Source organism: Echinops telfairi, unplaced genomic scaffold (assembly GCF_000313985.2).
Source record: "Echinops telfairi isolate 266 unplaced genomic scaffold, ASM31398v2 ScPeMD7_18;HRSCAF=68, whole genome shotgun sequence".
NCBI lineage: Eukaryota > Metazoa > Chordata > Mammalia > Afrosoricida > Tenrecidae > Echinops > Echinops telfairi.
This window is the reverse complement of record NW_022103915.1, coordinates 43,063,309-43,080,613: the sequence shown is the minus strand read 5'-3', so window position 1 is coordinate 43,080,613 and position 17,305 is coordinate 43,063,309. Positions and strand designations below refer to the sequence as shown.

Sequence of the window (17,305 nt, the reverse complement as noted above, 5' to 3'; positions counted from 1 at the left end):
GGGGGGGGGAAAGGTAAGTACCACCACTATATTGGGAAGCGAAGTTAGTCTCACACTTACTTCAGCTAATCTTGAGTGCTTGTGGGCCACCTCTGTCTTATTCATGGGCGTGAGCTGCTGCAAAACACTGCGGCTATTCGTCAAAGCCCGTGTCAATCGGGCAAATTTTGTCCAACCTTAAAAAGAAGGAAAGAAAATCTCAGATTTTCACACAAATACGGAATCTAAGGTTCTCCATAAGATCCACAGGATTTTCACAAATTGCATAGCAGCCAGAATTCATGAAAAAGGTAAATCTAAAACATTTGATACCACATAAGGATTACCATATATTTGGGGGGCAGCAGTGATACAAGGATGACTTTTATGCATAACCTTTGTATCCTGCTCAAACTATTATAGGTATAGTACCTTTGGCAAGGCAGCTAGCTGTTCGCAAATGTCAGCACTCCCTTTTACATTATATACATTTGTCACTGGGAAATAGTGACTGCATTCCCAGCCAGGGAATAAATTTCCCATCCTTCCTTACCTCTATATAGACCCATGTCATAACTCTTGCCAACGGAACGTACAGAAGCAATATGCATCCCTTTCAAGCCAAGACTTAAGAAGCAATTTCAAAATCAAATTTTATTTCCTGGTTTGCCCTAAAGGTGGGAAAAGCATTGAATCCCTACAGGGAAGAATGTTATATGGCAGCCAGAAGCAACTACCTTGGACTATTGTTTGAGTAAAGAATCTGCTTCGATTGTGGTACAACACTAAACGCTGGGATTTGTTACAGCAGCTGCTATAACACTAATATTTGTGTGCATACTATGTACATATAATGTGTGCATACTATGTACATGCATTGCTATAACACTAATATTCGTGTGCACACTAGTATGTACATATAAGAGAATAAGTCACAATTTTTATCTAGTCAGGTCTGCTACATTGGCTCGCATATAATGGGTCTTAGTACACAACTCCACTTTCCTTGTAACATAGCAAACTATTATCTTTTTCACATTACCAATTGCTGTATTTCTAAAAATTTCTTTTGGAATACCTAGAATCTTTAATCCTGTTTTCTGAAATAGCACTAACTTCTCGTGGAAAGGAATCTAAATTTAATGGGGAAGATATATCTTCTGAGGCCTCCAATTGCCATTATTAACATCATTTATTCAAGGAGATGTCAAGGAGTAATGAAAAAATAGAACAATATCATCATATTTTTCTCCTGTCTCAATTTTCCTTTCCCTGAGCTTCTTTTACAACTCTGATCCCTTTGAAGAGTCTGTGAAGAATTAATCTCTCATAATTTCTCTGAAAATACCCTTCACAACCTAGCACTCTGAAAGTAAGAAGGCTTGTAGCACTTGCTGATGAAAATCAGGGATTTCAGTCTTCAGCAGAGATTATGACTCTATGTAAAAAGAAGTCAAAATCCTTACAACTAGATCAACAAGAGAGATGAAGAGAAGATTGAAGGTGTCAAGGAACTCCTCTTGTTTGGATCCACAAGCAATGTTCCTGGAAGCAACAGTCAAGAGATCAAACAGTGTAGTGCTTTGGGTAAATCTGAGGCACAAGACCTCTTTAAGCATTGAAAAGCTAGGAAATGACTTTGAGGACTAAGGTGCACCTGACACACACCACGGTATTTTTAATTGCCTCATATCACGTGAAAGTTGATCACTGAATAAGGAAGACTAAGAAGAATCAATGCATTTGAATGATGATGCTAGAGACAAATAATGAAAGTACCATGGCCTGCCAAAAGAACAAACGCATTTTTCTTGGAAGCAGTACAGCCAGAATGCTCCTTAGAGGCAAGGATGGTGTAACTTGTCTCACATACTTGGGAACTGTTACCAGGAGAGACCAGTCCCTGGAGAAGGGCAGCATCCTTGGTAGAGGAGAGGGACTATGAAAAAAAGAACCTTGATAAGACAGATTGACACAGTGGCTGCAAAATGGGCTCAAACATTAAAAATTATTGTGATAATGACACAAGGCTGTGTGGCGGTTTGTTCTGTTGTGCACAGGGTCACTGTGAGTCAGAACCAATGAGATGACATCTAACAACCACTATTCCCTAGAGCATTTGCCAAGCAGCCCTTAAAAATGAAAAATTCCTTGAAAACAACCTAAATTTCCTTTGACAGCGGAGTGGATTTAAAAACTCTGGCACATACACAGAATGGAGTCCGACGCATCACTAAAAAGCACTGATGATCGCACGAAGCACGTTGCCTCGTGGGAAGAGTTGGAGGAAAATCTGCTAAGTGAAGCTAGCCAATCGCAAAAGGATAAGTACCACATGAGTCCACTGAGGTCAGTATCATCAGCAGAGTAGGAATAGAAGAAAGGTCACTTATCTCACGCTATACAGGTTGAGGTACAGGCAGTCAGGTGGGGGACAGGCCAAACCCAAGGATGTGCATGTCATTCCAACATAAAGAAGGGGAAAGGGGGGAAGGGGAGGGAGAAAAGAGGGAGAAAGGGGGAGGACGATGGAGGAGCAGGGCACTAACCCCGCCAGGGGGAGAGTATTGGTTATGTCACACAGAATTGGAGTGTGCATGCAGAGCCCACAAGGAACAATGCACGAACAGAGTGGACTACAGGGCCAGCCCCAATCACAGCCAAACGGACTCCCTCCCTAGAAGGATGTGCTACAGAGGACAACACTGAACCTACAGGTTTGGGAGAGGGGCTGGCAACCCATGCCCACAAGGAAGCAAACCAAGAAGAAAAAAAAGAGAGTGAGGTTTTAGACCCCGTAGCGACAACCCAAGCCCTAAGGACAATGTCCCTGCACGGAGCTGCTAAAGCACAGAGAGGACTGTAGGGCCGACACCAGCTCAAGACATGAAGACCCCTTGCTGGAACCTACCGTGACAGAGGACAATACTGGGGACACATGGAGGGGAGTGAGTCCACTCTGAACCCCCACAGGGGGGTGAAACAAGAAGGGAACATGACAGATCAGCAAGGGGAGCAAAGCCAAGTCACAAAGCCCAAAATAGACTTCAGGCTAGGCAAGGCAGTTCCCAGAGCCCCTCAGGACTGGTGGGGAGAGAGTCTTAAAGGTCAGCAGACAGACCTGGAATTATCTATGCTTTTTTTTTTGGAGGTTTTGGCTAGGTATTAGTATTTTTCTTCATATATTTTTTTTCCTTTTTCCCCCCGCTTTTTAGTCAATTTCTTGTTTTCTTTTTGTATTGTCTATGTTATTGCTGGTTTGCCTACCTATTTAAGACAGGCATAGGAAGCAAGCCCGAGCAGAAAGCAACAGGACCGATGGTTCTGGAGGGACTTGGGGGGAGAAAAGTGGGGGAGCGGTGAGCAAACAATGCCATAGACAGGGGAACAACTAGGGAATTAAAATCATCAACAAGGAGGACGTAGAGATCCTGGGGGTGTTGGAGAAACAGCAAGCTAGCTGAAAGGAAGTACTAAGAGGCAGAAGAAAGGCGATCATGATGATTGGAAAGGGGGAAGGTAAAAGGAAACAGAGGAAAGATCTAGGAAGCAAAGCTATGGATCGAAGTGCAAACAGGTGTAAATATGTAAATATAGTAATTCCTAAAAATAGAGGTATTGGCATAGGTACATATATTTAGATGGCAGTACATTGAGGAAGTGGATGAACTTTGGACCTCTGCTCAAGCCCTCCCTCAATGCAAGAACATTTGTTCTAACAACCTGGCATTCTGTGATGCTCACCCTCCCAGCATGATCGATTGCTGAAGACAAAATGAGTGTCCAAGAAAATGTGGTAAAGAATGCTGATGGTGCCTGAATATTAAAAGATACAGCATTTGGGTCTAAAAGGCTTGAAGGTAAACAAGCGGCCATGTAGCAGAGAAGCAACAAGGCCACACGGAAGAAGCACACCAGCTTGTGCAATCATGAGATGTTAATGGGATCTGGTAGCAGGCATCAGAAGAGCCAAAACAAACACACACAAAAAAACCATTTTTTTGAGAATGAGGGGGATCAGAGCAGAGACACAAAAGCCATCTTTAGACAATGGGACTTCCCCTCACAGAGGGTCACAGGAAAGGATGAGTCAACCAGAGTGAAGCATAGCACTGATGAAAAACACAATTTTCCTCTGGTTCCTTGAGGCTTCCTCACCCCTTACTATCTTGACCCCAATCCTGCCTTACACTACGGGCTAGGTCAAAGCATGTACACAGTATAGATAAGAGCTCAGGACACACGGAATCCAGGTCAGATAAACCCCTCAGGAACAGAAATGGGAGTAGCCATACCAGGAGTGTAGGGGGAAGGTGGGGGAAGAGAGGGGGAGAAATTGCGGGGGAAGAGAGACAGCAGCTTGTGTGAGATATGAAATTAATACTAATTTATAATTTATCAAGGGGTCATGACAGTGAGGAGGGGGTAAAAAAAGCTGATACCAAGGGCTCAAATAGAAAGTAAATGTTCAGAAAATAATGATGGCAGCATATGTATAAATATACTTGAAACAATGGATGGATGGATTGTTATAGGAGCTGTAAGAGCCCCCAATAAAATTATCTTTAAAAAAATGAAAATTTCTGATGGGTCAAAAGAATGACACTTGATATAATGGTGAAATTTCAAACAATGTGAAAAAAGGTGAAGTGAGAGACGAGGGGCAGATAATAACTTTCTTTCCAACTATACAGTGTATGTGAGAGGTATACTTTGCTACTATATTAATACAAATTCTGGCTTAATCTATGTTCGCATTGTCCTACCAAATCAGCACCCTCTACAAATCAGCAAATATGCAATAACTGAACTGGAAAAGAGAAGCAAATTGGCATCAATTGATTGAAGGCCTTATTTCTCACTCATTAACAGATTCTATCCTATTAAATGAAACAAGTAAACACAAGTGTTAGACATTTAGAATTGTGTCAACCCCAATCTTAACCCTATAAAATGAGCTAATGAAAAAAAGAAATACCAGAAATGAAAGACAACATCTTATAAAGGACCAATAGACAATCTATATTCCCAATCTAGGCTTTTCTTCGAAGTGTAAGACATGTATTTAGTCCGTCAATGGTCGCCCCGACGAAGAGGAAGTATGGGCATCTATAACTGGACATTTCAAAACATTCTTTCAGTACTATCTGTCCCCAGTCTCCCCATCCTGCCGCCTAGTATCATGAGCGTATCTCTGGTCTCAGTGACTACTACAAGATTTTTCCAGTTTTCTAGCCCAGAAAATTGACATTTATTTTCCACTTTCACTATTTAAACACAAAATTATCATACCCTAGCCTTACAAATTATAACTTAGCAAGACCATGTGAACCAGTGCTGCTGTTCTTGTTAGGTGCCTTATAGTGGGTTCTGACTCAGAGAGACCCTAATCCCAACAGAAGGAAGCACCACGTGGTGCTGCGCCATTCTTGCACTTCTTATTACCTCTAAGTCCATTGTCGTACACACTGTCGATTCACCTGGTCAAGGGTGTTCCTCTTTCTCAGGGAATGAAATGACAAATCATCAAATGGCACCTGTGCTTTCAGACCACTCACGTGGGAAGCAAATATGTAAGCTGGTAGAAATATGGCAATGAGAGCCGATCAACCTCGGATTTTCTGTTTCAAGCACCATGAACATACGATTCAGTTGATTAATGAGGAAGCTGTAGTTCCTAACTTAAATATTAAAATAAAACGTGTTCAAATATGTTTCTTATGTAACTTGTTTTATACATGAAGCAAACTAACTAAGGAGTATTCTATCCCTTTTCCTTAACTTAGTCTATGTTCCCAAAAAGAGACATTAATTAAAAATGAAAAACAGAACACGTGCATTTTTCTCCATGGGTAACAGCAGGACTATCATTGATTCAATAACATAAAGAAACTGAGTAAACGACCACACGAACTCTTCATTCTGAATGTGTTTCCACAAAGCCAATTACCCTCAAAGGAGGACTCACTACCTGAAATGATTTTTAGAGGGAAGATCATATTCTTTCTATTCCTGGCTGTCTGGTACCAAAACTGACATATAGTGGGAACTAGATACACTTTTACAGAGTGAATGAATGAGTAAATGACTAAATTTATAAAATATCAGTAGTATATAGGTAAAATTTAAATATAAAGAAAGAAATACATTCGATTCTTATCAAGTGTTAGCATAATTCATCTCTCCAATGAAAGAAGAGCTTTGGACAGGAAATGTGTGGCAGCATAGATTGGGGAAGGAGTACTGGATTTAGGGAGGATTTTAATTCTGCCCATCAAAGGAGAATTTGAAAACTGTTAACAGAAAAAGAAACATGGTGGTGGGGAGTGAGGGAGAGTTCAACTAGAAAAGAAAAATTTAGGAGGAAAGATATGGCAAGGATTTTTCCGTCTTAAAGAAACCAAAGCTAGAAATGATTATCAAACTGAGGAACCATTTGAGTTTTGATATTAAAATGTCCTGGAAGCTGGAGAACCAGTACTAAGTCAAGAATGTTTACTATCACATTTAAATCAACAGGCACCCTCAAAGATGCGCTCTCAGAGCTGCTCAAGAATCTTTGCTCTGTTAGAGCTTCCTGGGGGCCACTGGTGCTAACATGTAGCCCATTTCCCAACCCCACTGTAATTGCCTGTCTCCTCATTTCATCAGATTAGCTTGCCTCCCATTTCATTGACAAAACAGAATCCATCAAGGGCATACCCTTCAACTTATCTTATCTTCCCTCTAGACTCACCAGCAATTTCTCGTCTCCCCCATCTAGACTTACCCGCAATAGCAGCTGGTTCTTGTCTCCAACTCTATCATCTCAGAGAAATAGTTTATTTGCTCCTTCCTGACCCCGCACAGGCTCTCCTTTTTCAATTTTATGTAATTTAACTTTTTTCAGTTTTATTGACATATAATTCCCATATCATATATTTAAAGGGTTCAAACATATATTTTAAGCTCTGTAGTCACCACCACAGTCAATTTTAGAACCTTTTCCTCATTCTTGTACTCATTATTGTTAGCGCCCCACCTCCTCCCAATCTCCTCCACCACAACCCCAAGAAATTAACAATCTAGCTACCGTCTCTATAGTTACATATCTTGGATTTCATATAAAGAAAAACATATAAATCCTCCAACAACAATTATAAAATAAAACAGAAATACCGCAATCAAAAAGAAAGCCAAAAATAATGAAAACTAAAACAAATTTAAGATAGGTCAAAAGGGAAAAAATTATAAAGTGTTAAATTTTAACTGAACTACATCAGTCTTAATCCACTTTCTAATGCATTCTATTTGAGAGCAAAGCTATTCACATTCCTGGTCAATGGTCAGAGGGGATGCTGTTACTGGATTTGAGGCTTTCACTGTCATCCATAGCCTTTCGCAAACCAGGTACTCAGAATTTAAGCTCTAGTTTTGCTCCCTCCTCCAGTCTTGGATCTTATTATTTACAATCCTTGGATCACACGAGCTAGTGTGCTTCTTCTGTGTGGATTTAACTATCACCTCACTTAGATTATTGCTTGTTTTAAGACAAGTCTTTAAGAATCCAGATGCTATTTTTTTGATAATTGGGCGCCATCTGATTTCTTCACCACACTTTGCTATATCATGTCTTTTCTTAATAAACATGTAGTGATTTTTGGAATTTTAGTAGCACTACCATGCCACAGTGAATTTCCTTATTCCTTAAGAATGGCCTGTGTTATTAACTCACCAACCCCCACTGTACAGTCAAACTTTGAAGAAGTTGAACAGTCACATTGTCTAGGTCACAAGAAAAAGACACATTCAGCAGTTCTAACTTTTCCCAGAGATACATTTACTGATCTCACTTTTACAGAAATCCAACTGCATGACTGATTATTCAGCACAGTTCACTGATGTTACTTAGATGTGGTCGATATAAGGTAATGTGAACAGACAGCTGAATAGGAAGAGCCTAATACTAGCTCTATAAGTTGTCCATGGCATTATGAAAACATTTGTTCTCCTAAAAGCTTAGAATGCCAAAGCCTTTTTAATAAAATATTAATTTAGCTCTATTGCGCTGCAATTAACATCCTTGTCGTGGACTCCATAATCTTGAGAATAATAGGAAGCTACAGAAGCGGTTAAATCAATCTACTAGACTGCAACACAAGATTCTAATCTATAAGAAAAGGGCTTAGATAAACAATTATACTCTTGTCCAAAGAGACTGCAAAGTATCATTATTCATATTCCATTTGTCATTTCCTCTCTAAAGTGAACCATTGACTTCCCACAAGGGAAAGGTTGCTACTACTTTCATACTCAGTTGATAGGGTATGGTGTTTTAGGGGGCTGTGTGTGTGTGTGTGTGTGTGTGTGTTTGTGCTTTTGCGTTATTTTATATCAATTATTGGTGCTAAGGTGTCATTACTGTTTGGCATAGGATATTTTACACTGCAAATATCTTGGCAGTTTGGGAGTCAGTTTGAAAATATTATACATATAAATGGGCATTTATTTTTGCTATCTCTTTCTGAATACATATAGCCCATCAACAGAATGGCTTTCTTAGCTGTAATCTTCCCCTTTGTATTGTTGTAAATGATGTATCAAGTATCACTGACTGATTATTTAAACAACAGTTCCAAGATCTCAATATTAGGAGCAAAAGACTTTTTCCGTTAAATTATGATCATTACATTTCTTTGGTTCAAAACCATATATTTGTATAAGAATCAAAGTGCCCATAACTTGTGCTTAGTTTTTGTAAGGAGAAAAGAGAGTAGGGGATTAAAATAACCATAAACCTCAACAATAAGTTGTCAGAGGAATAAATGAGGCAACATGAGCCAATGAAGAAAAGATAAGGTTTAAGGTCAGTCAGACTCTGAGCATGAAATTGTCAAGAGTACATGGAGGTTATAATACCAATTTTCACAATTCTAGCATAGAGCAATAATGAATATAAAGTTTCTGGTACATATTATTTACTCTATCCAAGCTGGTATCCTCCCATTTCAATGTCTTTTGCTATAATCCATCATGGTATAATTTAAAGGCACTATTGACATTACCCAGTTCCATTCAGATTAAAGGGAAAAAAATTAATTCAGAATGAAATTCTGATGACAATAGAATTCATTATGAGGAATAACTGCACTCAAATTAGCTGGTGGGTATTATATGTTACAGTTATTATTCCAGGTAGGATTCTAAAATAAAATTCAGAATTAGCCAATTCCTTCAGTTCTTTCAACTCTGTGCCTAATTTTCTTGGTAAAATACCAATACAAATTGAAAGGGATTGATGGTCAGTTCTCACACGACTATAACCCTTGCTCTTAGCACTGGTCCCTTCTCACATTAAGAAGGGTAAAAGCCCTTTCTTTTAACTTCCATCCTGATTTTTCCATTTTGTAAAACTACCTGCCTACTTCGAATCCTGAGAGACTCTTTCCCACACCTATGCAGAAATTTAACTCTCTAATGATTTCTTTAAATTTTTGCAAAGATCCTAAATTTAATCCTTTGCAAATACCTTAAATCCCTGCTCCTTCTCTGATGCTACAGCTTCTTGATTCACCTGTCTTACTCATCTGACCACATCCCAACTCGCGTGAAAGCCAATTTTCCAACTACTTTTGCATCTATGCCCCTTTATCTAAGCATAGATGGAGTAAAACACAGCACCATGCTTACAGATATTAGTGAAATTCACACCCAGCCCTGGTGGCAGAGCAAGGTACAAGTTGGCTTCTAATCACAAGGTCAGCCTTTTGAACCCACCTTGTGCTCCATAAGAGAAAGATAGGCATCTGCTCTTGTAAAGATGAACAGTCTCGAAAACCCAAAGGGGAGGTTCTACTCTCCTTCTCAGATCACTCTGGCTCAGAATCGCCTTACTGGCAATGGATGAGAGAGCGACAAGTGGGCCTTTGTGCTGCCCAGCAACCCTCCCACGTTTCCCATGTCCACGTACTGCTCCACTCTCCTCAGTAAGGCACGCCACGCTTACTTCTCTTTCCTCAAACATCCGTCTTCACCTCATCTGCTTCACGGTCCTTACTGCCAGGGGAAGACCATCTTTATTGTCTACTTTACTGAACACATGAAAGCAATCTGAAGAAAATGATATATATTTATACGTACTAAAATTACATATACATATGTGCTGATATACATTACACTTTATGTATGTCCGTTTCCTCACATGTGCACCTTTTCATAAGATGTGAGGGAAGGGGCTTTTATCTGGAGGACCTAGAAGAGTGCCTCGTCATAGTGTGCATTCATCAGTATTCTGTGTTAGAAAAAAGGAAAGAAACAGTAACAGTAAAGCTAGGGAAATGAAATCTTTCTATAAGAGTGACAGAAAGGCTCACTTCAAATAATGCCAGTACTAAAAGCTAAATAAAAAGCAGTCTGCAGTATCCAGGGTTAGTCCCCTAGACCCAAATCACTTGGACATTGTTATGAAATCTCATCTCCTATTTCCCCAAAGCTCCATAGCTTCCTTTACTCATGCATTCAGGAAATACATCTATATTATTATACCACATTTCTAAAACATGCCTTCCTATACTACTACCTTTATCTGTATAATAGAATTATTATTTAATGGCATAAATATTTTATTTCTATTGAAGTTTTCATTTTAAATTTATAGCTCCCATCAATAAATGAAAATAGCTTATAGGCACCATGGATAGTTGCAAGGTGCAATGCTTTTTGTTGTAATCTATTATGCATTTGAAAGGTGTATACAAGTCTCAAAATACAAGTCTATTTAAAATAAGCTCCCTCTCTACAAATTCAAGCACAGGAAAGACATGTTTTATGCTATTCTTTTTCACAATTTAAATATGGTGTTCCCTATAAATTTGAATTTCACTTCTATGAAACTCATAACTCAAAGTGAAATATGAGCCTCTTGATTAAAAATAATTTAAAAGTTCAAAAAGTTCAACAGAGAATTTCTACACATTATAGAATGAAAATCCATGATGTAGATATTTTTTTAAATTTTGAAATCCACTATTTTCTTAAAATAAAATGTATTTGGTGATTGGTATTATAACACAGAGTTAACTTTAATATATATATTTTTTTTACTTAATGGACCTAAATAATAAATTGAAAGGACCTAATTAGATTGATCTGGGTTGTCTAGAGTTCTTCCGGGATATCGTTATTTGGGAGAATGAGTATGCATTCAAACGGGTCTGTACCTGGCAAAGAGTCTGGGATTCTGAGATGGGGATGCAGAAAGATAGAGGTGAGGGCCAATAAACACAAACACGGTCGGTCATTAAGTTGAAAACTACAAATCAACCCTTCATTGGTGCTTTTCCAACTTCTAAAGTGCAGTAAAATCAATTAAACAAGAGAAATGAATAGTCATCTAATACTTCACCCCTCTGTTAATGACATCGTTAATTCCTATTGAAACCATTTCCCCTTTTTCCTCACCACTTTCTTTCTGTGGACATTGACTGAATTAAGCTGTTTGAGTTTCCTCATGTCTCAGAGGTTGAGATATCCTGCTTATAGAATCCCAAAGCTAAGAAGAGGAAATGAGATATCAGAAGACAGCTTCAAGGCTCTCTGGGAGAAAAGCTCTTCCTCATACTCAGATAGTACCAGCTACATAATTTGAAACCAGAGCAAAATGATAATATGAGCCTCTTGATCAAAAAGAATTAAAATTTCCAAGAAAGTTCAACAGGAAATTTCTACACATCACCATATACAAACCCATGTAGCTGGCTCGATCTATATGCTTAGATAAAAATATTTTTAAAATTTTAGATGCAATGTTTTCTTAAATCAGTATTCATTTGGTGGTAGGTATAACATGTGGTTAGATTTAATACACATATATTTTATTTAATGGGCCTTAAAATAATAAACTGAAAAGACCTAATTAATTTGCTTTATCTGCTCTACATTCAAGAGCAAGTTTCAAAGTCCTTCTAATATCCACTCTGATTTCTTCTTTCCCTTTTCAATTTATTTCTTCATGTATGATGTTCTTGGTGTTATCCCACAATCCATCGGGCATTCTGTTAGTATTCTGCATCAAATGTGTTCTTGAGAAGTTCTCAAAATTCAGATGGGATATACTCTAGGATTAGATTGTACTATGGATCCCATGGGCTCATTTCCATTTCTTCAGCTTTAACCTGAACTTACATATGAGCAATTGATGGTCTGTTCCACAGTGGGCTCTTTGCCTTTTTTAGTTGCTGATATTGAGTTTCTCCAATGCCTCTTCCCAGCGATGTAGCCAGTTTGATGCCTATCTATTTCATCTGGAAATGTCCACATGTGTAGTTGCCATTTGTGTTGTTGACAATAAGGGCATTTTTGATAAAGAAATCTTTGGTCTTGCAAAATTCTATCATGAAATTTCCAGCTCTGTTTTTATTACCAATGTTATATTTTCCAACTACTATTTCTTCTTCTTGGTTTCCAACTTTTGCATTCCAATCAGCAATAATTATCCATGCATTTTGATTGATCAATTTCAGGCTGAAGACATTGGTAGAATTCCTTGATTTCTTGATCACTAGCTTTAGTGGTTGGTGTATAAATTTGAATAACAATTGTATTGACTGGATTTCCTTGAATGTGTACCCATATTATGCTATCATAGACAGCATTCTATTTCAAGTATATCCTAAAATGTTCTTAATTATGATTAATTTCATTCCATTCCTCTTTAAACTTGTCATCCCAAGCATAGTAAGGCATGTGATTGTCTGACTCAAAATGGGCAATAGCAATCCACTTCAGGACACTAAAGCCTGGGCTATCCACATGCATTTCATTTTCTTTCTAACAATTTCCAATTTTCTTAGATTCATAGTTGTTATATTTCTTCTTCTGATCCTTAATAGATGTTTGTGGTTATTTTTTCTCATTTTTAATTGTGTCCATCAGTAACTGAATGTTTTGCAAACTTTATCCATTCACTTCATGAATGTCAACTCTATTTTGAGAAAGCAACTCATCCCCAGTCATACGCTGAGTGCTGTGCAACCGAAGGAACTCTCTTCCAGCATATGTGAGTGTTCTGCCGCGATGCAAGTTAGTCTCTCCAATACGGGTAGTCTATTCCTTCTCTCTAGTCTCTTTATAGTCTGGAAATCCCCCTGAAATGTATTCACCATGGGTGCTCCTCTTGATATTTGAAATACCAGTGACATCGCTGACATCATTGAAGAAACATCCAAGCACTATAGTACAACAGACAGACAGATGAGCTGAAGTGAATGGAAGGAATTATGAAGTAAAATGTGAATAGAAAATTACAAAGGGAAGATCAAGAAGACAAAGTAAAATGAAATGTACAAAGACCTGGAATAAGAAGGCCCCAAAGGAAGAACACACTCAGGACATCTCAAGGTGAAAGAATTAACAAAAATTTTAAGGACTCTGCAGGGAGATATTGAACAAAGCAAGCAGCATCAAACGAAGATGGAAGGAATGGAGCCACTGCCCAAAAAGAACTGGTCCATAGTCAACCATATAATCAAGAACAGATGGCATCAAAAGAAGAAATCCAAGCTACACTGAAAGCATTAGCTAAAGGCAAGTCTCCAGAAATTAACAGAATATCAGATGAAATAGTTCACCAAACTTATTAAGCACTGGAAGCACTCACTCATCTATGCCAAGATATTAGGAAGGCAATAACCTAGTCAACTGACAGGAAGCGATACATATTTGTGCCCATTCCAAAACAAAGAGACCCAACAGAATGGGGATATTATGTAGCAGTATGATTAATAGCACAGGCAAATAGAGTTTTTCTGACGATCATTCAAATGTAGTTGCAGCTGTACATCATCAGGAAGCTGCCAGAAACTCAAGTCAGACTCAGAACAGAATGTGGAGCAAGAACTACCGTTGCTGGCATCAGAAGGATCTTGGCTTAAACAGAAAATCAGAAAACTTTTAAGTTTCTGTTAGGTGTTATCCAGTTGGTCCCGACTCATAGCCACCATCTGTACAACAGAGAAAAACACTGTCCAGTCTTGTGCTACATAACTGTTACATTTGAGCCCATTGTTGTAACCACTGTGTCACTTAGTCTGATGAGGGTCTTCCTCCTTTCCCTTGCCCCACTATTGGTCTCTCCTGATAAAATGTCCAAAGCATGTGAGAAGGACTCTCGCCATCCTTGCTTCTAAAGCACAATCTGTCTGTACATCTTCCGAAATGGACTTGTTTGTTCTTTTGACAGCCCATGTTAATTTCCATATTCAAATGCATTGATTCTCCTTTGGTCATCCTTATTCAATGTATGTAAGGTGAATGAAAATACCATGGCTTGGATAAGGCACATCTTCTTCCTCAAAGTAACATTCTTGATTTTTAAAACTTTAAAGATGTCTTGAGCAACAGATTTACCCAATGCAAGGCACCCTTTGATCTCTTGATTTCTGCTTCCGTTAGCATTGATTGTGGATCAACCAAGAGGAAATGCTTGACAACTTTAATCTTTTCTCCAATTTTCATGATGTTAGCTCCTGGCTCAGTGAGGATGTTTGCAGTCTTTACATGAAATTCTAATCCATATTAAAAGCTGTAATACTTTCTCTTCATCAGTAAATGCTTCAAGTCCTTTCACTTTCAGCAAACAAGGTTGGATCATCTGTCTAGGGAAGGGTGTTAATAAGCCTTCCTCCAATCCAAATGCCACATTCTTCTTCATGTAATCCAACTTCTCTGATGATATGCTCAGCATGTAAATTAATTAGTATGGACAAAGGATACAACCCTGTCACACACTTTTCTGATTTTAAACCACATAGTATTCCCTTCTTCTATTCACACAACTGCTACCTGATCCATATACAAGTTCCACATGAGCACATGAAGTGTTCTGGAATACCCATTCTTCTCAAATTATCCTTAATTTGTTGTGATCCACACAGTTGGATTCCTTTGTGTAATCAATAAAACACAAGGAAGCATCTTTCTGGCAGTATCTACTTTCAGCCAAGATCTAGCTGACTTCAACGATGATATTGTTTGTTCCAAGACCTCTTCTGAATCCACCCTGAATTTCTAGCAGTTCTTTGTCACTGAACTGCTGCAACTATTGTTCAATGGTCTTCTGCAAAATATTACTTGCATGTGATATCAATGATAGTGTTCTCTAATTTGCATATTCTATTGGGTCACCTTTCTTTGGAATGGCTACAAATATGGATCTCTTCCAATCAGTTGGCAAGGTAGTTGAATTCCAAATTTCTTGGCATAGATGACTAAGTGCTTCCAGAGCTGTATCAGCTTGCTGAAATATTTCAATTGATATTTCATTAATTCCTGGAGCCTTGTTTTAGGTCCTCAGTGCAGTTTGCACCTTGTACTTCTTCCTTCAATGCCATTAGTTCTTGATCATATGCTACCTCTTGAAATGATTAAACACCATCTAGTTATTTTTGGTACAGTGACTCGGTGTATTCTTTCCATGTTCTTTGGTTGCTTCCTACATCATTCAATAGTTTGCGCATTGAATCTTCCAATATTACTACTCAAGGCCTGAATGTTTTTCTTTAGTATTTTTAAATATGCTAGTTGCATTCTTCCTTTTTGGTTTTCCAACTGTAGGTCTTTGCACATTTCATTATAGTATTTTACTTTGCTTTCTTGGGCTGCCCATTGAAATTGTCCATTCAATTTTCTGTTTCTCTTTTACGTCATCATTTCTTCATCTTGCCTTAGCTACTCTATGATTAAGAGCATGAGTCAGAGTCTCTTCTGACAACCACGTTGATCCTTTCTTTATTTCCTGAATTTTTAATGTATAATGGTCTTGATATTATCCCACAACTCATCAGGTCTTCTGTCATTAGTGTCCAATGCATCACAACTATTCTTGAGATATTCTGGAAATCCATGTGAGATATACTCAAGGTCTTATTTTGGTTCTTATGAACTATTTCCACTTTCTTCAGCTTCAACCTGAATTTACAGATGAACACTTGATAGTTTATTCCACGGTTGATCCTGCCTTCCTTTTAGCCGATGCAATTCAATGTCTCCATTTTCTCTTCCTGCAGATGTCATCAATTTGATTTCCATGTATTTTACCTGTAGATGCCCATACAGAGAGTCACCCTTTGTGAAGAAGGCATCAGTGAGCTTGCAAAATTTGACCATTTGTTTCTGTCACCAAGGTCATATTTTCTAACGACTGTTGTTTCCTCTTTGTTTCCAGCATTTACATTCCAAACACCAATAATAATCGATGTATCTTGATTACTTGTTTGATCAATTTCAGACTGAGGACAGCGGTAGAATTCTTCTATTTCTTCATCACTAGCTTCAGTGGTCGGTGCCTAAATGTGAGTAATAGTTGTATTGGAAGAATTACCTTGTATGTGGGCAGATATTATCTCATCACAGGCATCATTGTACTCCAAGAAAAATCTTGAACTATCCTTTCTGATGGTGAATGTAACACCATACTTCTTGAATATTATTAAACCATCCTACAACACAGAGCTACTGAGGTCCATGTTTCTCTGCATTGGCTGTTCTCAAGTTATGGTCTGGCCAAGCAGCACCATCATCACCTTGTATTTGGTAGAAATAAAGACTCTCAGGCCCCACTCCAGACCTGCTGAAACAGAAACTCTGTGTTGGAGCTCAGCAAATTGTACTTAACAGGACCTCCAGGTGAGAACTCCGTTCTAAGCAGTATTATTCTCTGGTCCATGAAGAATTCAGTGATGTTGTATTTATTAAAAACGTGCATAAAGGATTGTGAAACATCACAATTTCCAGAATTCTTTTACCACTGACCCCAAAGAAGACCTATATGCAATAGCAGCCACTCCCTTTCTCTTCCCCCACTGAACCCATACCACTCATCCGAGGAGACCACTGATATACTTTTGGTCTTTACAGATGATTCTGAATATTTCATGTAAATTGAATAAGACACTATATAGAATTCTGTGACTGGTGTTTTTCATTTAGCATAATGTTTTCAATATATTATGCTGTAATATATCAGTACTTCATTTGAAATTTTTTCCACATAGCATACAATTTAATCATTCAATCATATTAAGACTTATGAAATCATCACCACAATCTCAAAACATTTTCTTCTCATATTCATTGTTGTTAGCTCCCTATTTCCCCCATCCCTGCCTGCCATGCCCCTATCCAGTTACTGTTTCTATACATCTAAGTATCCTCGATTTCTTTTTTTTAAATCATTTTATTATGGGCTCATACAACTTTTATTACAATCCATACACACATCAATTGTGTAAAGCACATTTGTACATTCATTGCCCTCATCATTCTCAAAACATTTGCTCTCCACTTAAGC

The 17,305-nt window shown here is 38.2% G+C and overlaps 1 protein-coding gene across 1 annotated transcript in view; it reads right to left on the bottom strand.

The window, feature by feature from the left end:
* The window catches only part of KCNH5 (potassium voltage-gated channel subfamily H member 5), a 356,634-nt gene that overhangs the window by 271,632 nt on the left and 67,697 nt on the right, over positions 1 to 17,305 (bottom strand). Inside the window, exon 5 of the mRNA XM_004698639.2 lies at positions 61 to 176. Coding sequence (XP_004698696.1) covers positions 61 to 176 — 116 coding nt within the window. The remainder of the gene's footprint in view (positions 1 to 60; positions 177 to 17,305) is intronic.